We start from the raw sequence: 9474 nt of genomic DNA on the forward strand, positions 1-9474 counted from the left end.
ATCCTCCGCCCTGCAGCGGGGCAGCAAACAGACTGACAGGTCGCCAGCTAAAAGCATTGGACTTTCAGAGGCGTGCAAAAGCTCATCACTGTGTACAGTAGTTTCACAACGCACAGCGAGGCTGGTGGCAGAAGGAGGCTTGTATCAGGAATGTGGGGGAATGTTTTCTCCTGATTATTTATTTATTTTAGTTATTTTAGATTTTAGCTGTTTGCACAGTGTGGATCCTCGTAAAAAGTGTTTAGTTTTGAATCTTGATGTAATTTAATTCAGGTGATTCTCACGTTGTTGATTACAGTATTGTTCTTTACTTTTTGTTTGATTGTCCTGTAATTTTGTTAAATAGAAAAAAGTTAAGGAAGCCTTGTTTTGCACAATTTGTGATATCTGCATTGGACCTTTTTTTGTTTCCCCAATAAAATATTTAAAAGGGTTTTATTGATCAACGTTGGCACTCTGCATTGGTTTCTGCACTGTGCAGCTACTGCAAACAAGAAGTGCTACATGAGTGGTGATCAAAGTGTGAGTGCACCAACTTGAATTGTCAATTTCATGCGTCAAGTCCGCAGATGGAGGAGAGTCAGAAGCACAAAAAATTATTCAAACCAACTTGCAATTTGTTATATGAATTTTTTTCAAACAATTTTTAAGCAACTTGTTTGGTTACAAATGCTCAATTTGCCTTTATGATCACATTAAAATTAAAAGGTAATATTATTTTGTAGACACACACAATGAAAAACTGAGCTATAACTTGGACAGCATTTTTTTTCTCTTTTGAATTCATCTTAAATGAATTTAAATCAAATCGGAAGCGATGGTTTTCTAAAGCAATGACCCAAAACATTAAGGATCGCACCTGTTAATGATAAACTGTTAAGTCATTTGTTTCAGCACAGCCCTGAATCCCACCTTAGAGAAATTCCATACAATAGATAGATGACTTAGATAAAGTGGCTTGAGTAACACAGACTGCAAAAATCTCCAATAAAGCAACCCTCTCTTCTCTCACTTGCTTTCTTTTCTTATCCATTTCTAACACCTGCATATTCTGCATGTACGCGGTCTGCCCCCACGAGTCAAAGTCAAACCACCTTACGCTCTTTAATGCCTACAGCATATCTGGTATCTCTTTCCTTCGCGGGGTCTTTTTCTCACACCTTGCCTTATCTTATCATTTTCTGTATTCTACCGAGCAGCAGGAGCCCCTTTTATTCCAGCTCCACTCATTTCAAAACTATACTTCCTATCTCATGAGTCTTATCAGACAGTCCAGCTTGTCGCTGCGCTGACTGTTGTTGCTGTCATCACCCGGTGCTGCCAAGCTGTTTGCAAAGGCACACTTTATGATATATGTGAAACAGCGTTTCAGCTTTTTAATGCGAGATTTTCATAAAGTCGAAAGACAAGCGTTGCAAAAAACTTTATTTTCATCAATCATCAATCAGGCAGAAGCACTTTTAGACTTGCAGACTGTCTGGGTTAAATGGCTTGATAGGATCATTGTGAAAAAAAAATCAAAGACATGGGTTTGTGGATGTCAGCCAATAAGCCGATCGTTCAAGCTGATTGATGTAAACGCCAAGAAGCGGCAGAAAATCAACGAGAAGCCAGGCGAGATTGGCCGCATAGATATTGATCATATATCTTATGACAGGCCTTCCTCTGTCTCTCCCCACCAGCTCATATTTGTTCCTTTATTTGTATTTAATATTTGCTGATCTTACACGTGTTACTACTCTCCTGTTAATGTAGCTGGCAGCTGTCCAAGTCATAAGCGCGGCTTTACAATAAACCAGCCAGTTCCAAAACATGACAGTTTCATTGCTTACTGCAATCGAAACAGGGAATGGGCAAAGGGGGGGCTGTGTTTTATAAAGGATCCAAAAATGAATATCTGACAACACGGTGAAACCACACCTGGGGTCAAAGCAGGCCAAACACCAGAGGCAAAAGCAAAGCGTATTACCCCAAAGACACTCATCACAATTTCATTTCAGATAGCCCTTAATGTCAGACCCAGCCACACCTCAGGCTACCTCTAATAAGCCATCATTCATTCTGAAAAGCTATATCTGTTGTGGGCAGAGACTTGTCGTCGCAGACATATGAAAGCAACAAAACAGTCTGGCGGAGATCAAAATTGATAGTCACCTTCAGGTCACCCCATTCAAATAGAAGGTTTTCCAATTACAACCAGCTCCTGGAATATATTTTTATGGTGCTGCATCGTCATTATGTTGGTAATATTTAAAAATTTGTTTTAGGTTGCACATGTCTGCTTTGATATGTATTGACACCGAACATTTTCAATTGCTACATTATCAAAAGAAAAAATAGAAAAAAAGGCACTGTTTATCAAAATAAACACAATAGAAAGAAGCAACATTTTATTAGCAGATATGCAATTTAATACAGCAAAATGACAAAATGTCAATTATTATTAAAAAAAAGAAATTCAGCAAATGTATATATGTAAAACTGTTGCTTTTACTGACAGTAGCAGTTCATTGGTGCATATCATTAATCATACTGATATTATTGTCCTTAATCCCAAAGCAGGAGTTTAATTCTGCATCTGCCTCAGGCTGCTTCTAGTCATTTTATGCACTGCTGGGTGATTTCATTCTTTGTAGCACTGTATTGTGTTTTATATCCTCAGTAAGTGTCGCTTTCAAATATAAATAGGGGACTATAAACGTAAATCTGTATACAATAAAATTGCATAATAAAGTATATGAGAAGGAGTCGTTGGTTTACGTCGGAATTGCAAATTCCTATGATGCTGAGAATGTAAACCTGTTGACGTTTTTTTCTGGCGTCAAAAAGCAAAGTCGGCCTCAGAAAAAAAAGGCAGAAGTCATCATAGTGAGAGCAAGAATCGACAAAAATAGACTACATGGGTTGGGTTTCTTGAACGCAGCATAGTGACACACTAAATGGAGTTAAGATCGCTTTTTAAATTCCTGTTGACAGACACAGGACCTGACACATGCACACATGTATGCACGTGGGCACACAACACACACATACACACGTATGCCTCTGGGCTTCTGGCTACAGCAGTCAGACAGGTCTGAGTCTAAACACGTTCCTTGATTATGTAATCCTCTTCTCCGTAGTTTGTCATATCCACTTCGGCATAAGCAGTCATTATGAGACTACTTCTTTCATCAGACCTTTATTATTTAGTTCTCACTCTGTTTCACTGTTAATGTTTGTGCGCAAAGTGGCATATAGCGATCGTTGCTGACAGACGATTAACTGCTCTGCATTATATTAGTATTATCCGTGATATGTGATTCCCTCATACATGGGCATACCTGTTTGCATTCGGGCATGCATCGACAGCCTCCATCCCTCCACGAGTACGATGACTGTCAGTGAGGTTTGAGCTGTCCTTACCCGACCGGAGGCGTCTGGTCCAGTTTTGGGAGCTCAGGTCCTCTTCCCAGGCACACGCGTTTTATTGAAGTCTCCTCTCTGTTTTGTTGCATTGGAAAGTTCATAATGAGGTGAAGTGTGACAAACCCATATAAGTGCAACTGATTTTGCAGGTGGTTGTTTGATGCCCAACAGAAACAAGTTACTATGTTTATATCAAAACAATGAATGAACAAAATGTTGTTGTTTTTTTTAACATATTTACTCCTTTGAGTTAGTGGAAAACATAACTGGCACATGCTGTATTGTATACAAATAGAGCATTGGCCGTACAAGTGGCTCTGCAAGGCCTCAACGGTGAATATCGCTACTTTAGTACACCGTGCATTCCCAAAAGCATCAACATTTGGAGAATTTACATAAACCAGAGCTCACTCTGCCTTGTGTGGGTTTTTGCAGCACTGTCACGAGGCGTTGATGGAATCACTCCAATCTGCAGCTTAACCACATCACTGCGACCGTCTTGTGATGGTTTGTATCATGGGTTAATCACCGAGTACCACACGCTGACATCTAGATTACGTCTGGTTTTAGTTTTTTTTGTGGTTGCTGCTAGTTTTTGGCCTGAGCAGACAGCGGCCCAGTGATGGATGTGGATGTGCCAGACCCTGCAGTAAATCTCTAGGAACAAAGATCAGAGGTTTAGTCGCACTGTCCTGACTGTGATGGCTTCATAGGCCCCCCCTGCCACCAGTGGGGTAACCAACGTGAAAAACACACATACACAGACTTTGTTCATTGCGACCGCCATTACTCCCCACAGTCAGCTCTTACTTTTGTTGTTGCTGTGTAACAAAACTTTCTCCTTCCAACACTAAATCAAATTATCATACCTCTAGGAAGTAGGGAAGGGAAGTTTTTTTGTTGTTTGTTTCTTTTAATAGAACCTGAAAAAAAAATTGCTGATCGCTTTTGACTTTTACATCCTATCTGTGAACACAAATATCTATAATTTCTACTCTTTGCATTCTGAAAAATGGCTAATTATTCAACTTGAAACCCAACAGATGAAGGCCGGATGTAAGAACACTGAGAGGGAAAAGTCAAGACATTTACCCGTTTGACTGTAGAGTTTGTGATACAAACAAAAACACCAGATGTAAATCCGATTACCTGTTTCACTCCTGAGATTATTTAAAATTTTACATTACATTTACAATATGACATTTTACCCCAAATTTCTTTGCAAACAATCGTTGTCCCCCCCAAAAAAAATATTCTACTTATGGATCACCATGAAAGTCTGCATGGTGATTTAGTGGTTAGCACTCCGACTGTGGAGTGAGAAGAAAAACGGGTTTTCAGTGCAGTATTTGCACATTCTTCTTGTGCTTGCATGGTATCCTATGGATATACTAGTTCCCAGTCCAAAGACATGTGCACAGAGTAATAGATCAATGTAAAATTGCCTTTATACTCCAACGCCATGCAACCTAACACTAACCCCATCATTACAGGTAAAGAAGCAGAACCTTTCTAACAGTATTTGAGTGAATTAGTGTAATCACTAATGATTAATGTTTTTTTTTTTTTTATTATTATATCTGTACTACTATCTATTCTACTTGAGTGGAGAATGTGAGTACTTAGCCACCTCTGCACAATAAAAAGAATAAAGAGAGTGGGATGAGAAGCAAAAGAGGTGAAAGGTGGCTGAGAAGGAAAGGGAGGGAGGGAGGAGATAACTGGAACACATCCCAACTTTCTGCAAGTCAAGATTTGACACTGAAGCACAAAAGCACAGATGTTGACTTGAGATTTGGCAACGGCTGCATCCAACCTTTCTCCGTGTGCTCACGTGTAAAGTGAACACAAACAGATAGATGTGTATATTAATATGCCTGTGTGGTCCGTGTGCGTGACGCAGACCCTGCTTTCTGAAAAATCAAAGAACCATTACCTAACAAACAGAAATAACGGCTAAAACAGCCACCTACTCGAATAAGGTCTTCATTGCCTTCAGGCTTTGAAATACAAAAGATGCACACACACACAGACACACACACACACGCACATACTTTTGCCGAGGCCAGTTGTGCAGTTTGCACCTCAAAGCCAGCAAATCAAAAGCCGTTTGTATTCATGGGCCCCGTTTTGGAGGAAGAGGGTTGGTTAGTTCCCTGTGCCCACAACGCCGCGCAGCCGTGGGGTCCTGGCAACGGCTTCACACCCCTGTCCGCATCAATAACTCCACTCCATTGTGACAGACACAAAAGCAGTCTTGGGATAAGCCAGGAGAAAAAGGTGCCACTCTTTATTCCTCCCTCGTCCCTTCACTTCCTCCTGGCTGTGTTGAAAGAGAAAGTCAACAGCAGTGTGGAGAACAAGTGGGAGCAGAGGGGAGGACGGAGCGCCGCGTGAGCGTCTCCAAAACCAATAAGAGACTTTTAACTCGGAACAGTGTACACGTTAACCCCGGCACACATGTGGCCGCGAAGAGCAAGGTGGCACTAACGAGACAAAGAAATAAAATCACTCACCCATGCAAAACAATTATGTGAACCTCAGTACACTGTCTGGGATATTTTAAATATAAAAAAAATTTATTGACAAAGATACACGTGGCCCCAAATATCCTGTACAACTGATTTACTTGCTTTCTTGACCACAACAGATTTACAAAGAAATTAGTACAAACATCAAACATCTACATTGATCAGGATAAAATATATACTGAGAGAGCTCCACAATCATTTCTCCAGAATGTTTACAACGGATACAAAACAGAAATGATTATCTGCCAAAACACGGACACGGTGCACTATTCACTTTGAGGTATCTCATACAAACAAATCTTCAATATGTTGACGGAGTCACGAAGCAGGTGACCGAGTCTGTGTGTGTGTGTGTCTAAAGTTTTCTAAGTTGCCATAAACACTGGAGTGTTTCACCGATTCATGCACTAAAGATCTGGATTAGTGATATTGACGACAAACTAATCTGAAACTGCACAACATCCTGTACAGCACACCTCAGAATATTACATTAATTGTAGTATCATACACGCAAAAAATACTGTTAATATTGACTTCTCTCTTCTTCTTTTTTTTCCTATCCGAAGGGAACACGTTAAGGAGAGTAAGATTGTGGTAACAGAATCGTTGTGGACCCTAACCTCAGAGCTGTCACGATGAAAAAGTAGTCGACTGCATTCCCGACCCAGTCAGTAATAGATGGAGAAAGAAATGAGGAGTGATGGGTAGCTCTCCGTGTCGAGACTCCCCGGTCATAGTGCATTACAATGACTGCACGGTACGTCCATGCAGCAATCTCAGGTTCAGTGCATTAGCTTTTTCTACTCTAAAAGACATCCCATGTACACTTACTTAAGCACAAGCTCTCACCTGCTTAATAGCCACTGATTAAACATCAGCTTGTGGCTACAGAAAGGTGCAATTCTTTCTCAGTCCTAGTTTCACGCGACAAATTGATGAACGGGACATTATTGCCTGTAGGACAACCTATTTCCCTTAGCCTGTTTCATCATTGTGTTCATTGTGTCCAAAGTGTAAGTACCACTAACTACACTGCTGGATAAGAGAGAGGAGTGATGGCTCTAACAGTTAGAGTATAATACATGTACGGAACAATACAGTACAATAGCTTATCAACATCGACAGGCTACAAGCAAGCGATGGTTATCACAGGGTTAACTGGGGTCCTACAGTTCTACAAACCATCGTCCAATGAGTTCTACATGAAGTCTTCAGTCTACGCAGTGCATTTACTCATTCCTGCTCCATCGTGTTTCTTAATGCAAACACAAGTCCACACAGAGGTGCTTTGTCACAGCCTCCGGTCTCCATTCTCCACATACTCAGCCAGGCTGTTGAGCGCCGTCTCCTCGCTCTTGGACTGAAGGACATGGTCCCCCTTCCTTGAGGGCTTTTTAGTGGCCCGTGACAACTTCCTCCTGAATGTATCTCCAGCCAGAAAGTACAGGATAGGATCCACACAGCTGTTGAGGCTGGCCAGCCCCCGTGTCACCTGGTAAGTGGCGTAGACACGGTTGTTAAACTCACACATGTCGGGGCTCTGGAAGTATAGCCGTGCTCTCATGTTCAGGTTCTTCATCACGTGGAAAGGCAGGTAGGAGACGGCAAAGACTGCAAGAACTATAATAACCAGGTGGATGGATTTCTGCCGCAGAGGCGCGTTGTTCATATCGTTGCAGATTAATGCTTTGACGATCATGCCGTAGCAACAAAATATGATGATAAACGGGATGCAGAACCCAAACACAGTCAAAGTCATGCTGTAGATGAAATAACCGGGTAACTCATCCTCGGTGGTGGTGTCATAACAAGTGGTTGCATTACGCTTCAAGCCAGTCCTGGAATAATAAAGGATGGGCGAGATCGCCAGAACAACCACCACCCAGACCAATGCACTCGTAATAACAGCATTTTTCTTCTTCAGTCGGCCGAGAGACTTGAGCGGGTGCACCACCCCGGTGTACCTGTGAACGCTGATGCAGGTCAGAAACAGAATACTCCCATAAAGGTTCACGTGGAAGATGAACCGCTGCAGCCGGCACAGGACGTCTCCAAATATCCAGTCTGTTTTATTGAAGTAGTAGAAAATGAGAAAAGGCAGCGAGAGGACGTAGCAGAAGTCAGCCAGGGCCAGGTTGAACATGTAGACGGAGATGCTGCTCCACGGTCTCATGTGGCACACGAACATCCAAATGGCCAGGCTGTTGCCCACTAGCCCGGTGATGAACACCATGATGTAAACGGTGGGCAGGTAATAGAACTGGAAACCTGTCTTGGTGAGGGAACATCCTCTTGTGTGGTTGTGCAGATCTGTCACATTTAGCAGAGAGGTCAAGTTCAAGTCTGTGGTCATGGTGTCAGGGGCAGAGGTAGGTCCTTTTACTGCAAGAGGAGGGGATACATACGTGAGGAAACATTAGATATTCAAGCCTGCATTCAGACACTTTTAAAGACGGTTGTTTTGTGCAGGCTGCGCCAGAGTTGCTTTTCTTCACTTTAAATGACATTTGGACTGAAATCCTGTCGTGCACAGACTTGCCACTCAAGCTCTGAATATGAATTCATTTTGCAGCTCAGCACACACATACACACACACAAACACACACACGCACACACACACACATACGCACAGAGGGGAATGATTAACGCTTAACACTCACCGTTGAGATAGACTTGTACTCCACATTCCTATGGCCGTGCAAAGATTTCAGTCAGCACGCGAACGGGGCGCCACACACATTCTTCAATCAGTCTCCAAACAATGTTTTAAAAAAAATTGTTCAAAAGTTGAGATATCCTTCGTTTTGTTTCCTGCGCGCACACTTCAAGGGGAAGGGGGTGGGGACGGACAACTTTGCCGTCGGTGGGGCATGCCGGACGAAGATTTCCCACAACAGCGGCAGTGGGACGCAACAGAGACAGCTGCAGGCTCTGGCACGGAGAGCAGGAATTGCGAGCAGCGGGCTCCGTAAAGCGAGGAGGCTCTGCGCGCTCTGCGCCCTTGCGCCGCGCTACGGACAGAGGGGAGGTGCGCGCACGCACAGCCACTGAGCAGCTTCCCGTCCAAAGACGCGCCGTTTCTGTTCCTGCCTCCACCGGGGTGGACCATTATCACATCTGACGCACGAACTCCGGCAGATCATCGATCAAGAAATATATATATAATATCCTCGCGTGTCAGCGTGAAAGTCGGCGTTAACAGTACAAATCACTTCCTGGTACTTTTCGTGCCCTATTGTAGTGGACCACTGTCTTGGTAATATATCAGCTCCGTAGATAAGAGGGGGGGTGATGCCTACGTTTCCCAGGGCGGATCCTGAGTATTTTACTGGGAGGGGGCACAGGGGGTACCAGAATTTGAGTGGGAGGATACCCAAAACCTATTATGTTTACTAAAATCCTGTATGAAATGCGTGCTCATGCAATTAACATGCAAATTCAGTTTGAGTGAGTTTAGCAGGCAACCAAGTACAAATAGAGTAACAGCACATGCAAGCACAAGTTTTTAAATAAGGCTTTTCATTGCACTGATAGT

At 42.8% G+C, this 9474-nt stretch overlaps 1 protein-coding gene across 1 annotated transcript; it reads right to left on the minus strand.

Annotated features, from left to right (window-relative positions):
- Positions 1-5939: 5939 nt before the first annotated feature.
- Positions 5940-9183, minus strand: p2ry1 (purinergic receptor P2Y1). The gene is made up of 2 exons (XM_080459161.1): positions 8600-9183; positions 5940-8321 (listed from the first exon to the last, which is right to left on the minus strand). Exon 2 carries the CDS (start codon positions 8290-8292, stop codon positions 7231-7233), a length of 1062 nt encoding a protein of 353 aa, XP_080315287.1. The 5' UTR covers positions 8293-8321; positions 8600-9183; the 3' UTR covers positions 5940-7230.
- Between the last annotated feature and the right edge of the window lie 291 nt (positions 9184-9474).

Source organism: Lipophrys pholis (assembly GCF_963383615.2).
Source record: "Lipophrys pholis genome assembly, chromosome: 3".
In the NCBI taxonomy this organism is placed as follows: Eukaryota; Metazoa; Chordata; class Actinopteri; order Blenniiformes; family Blenniidae; genus Lipophrys; species Lipophrys pholis.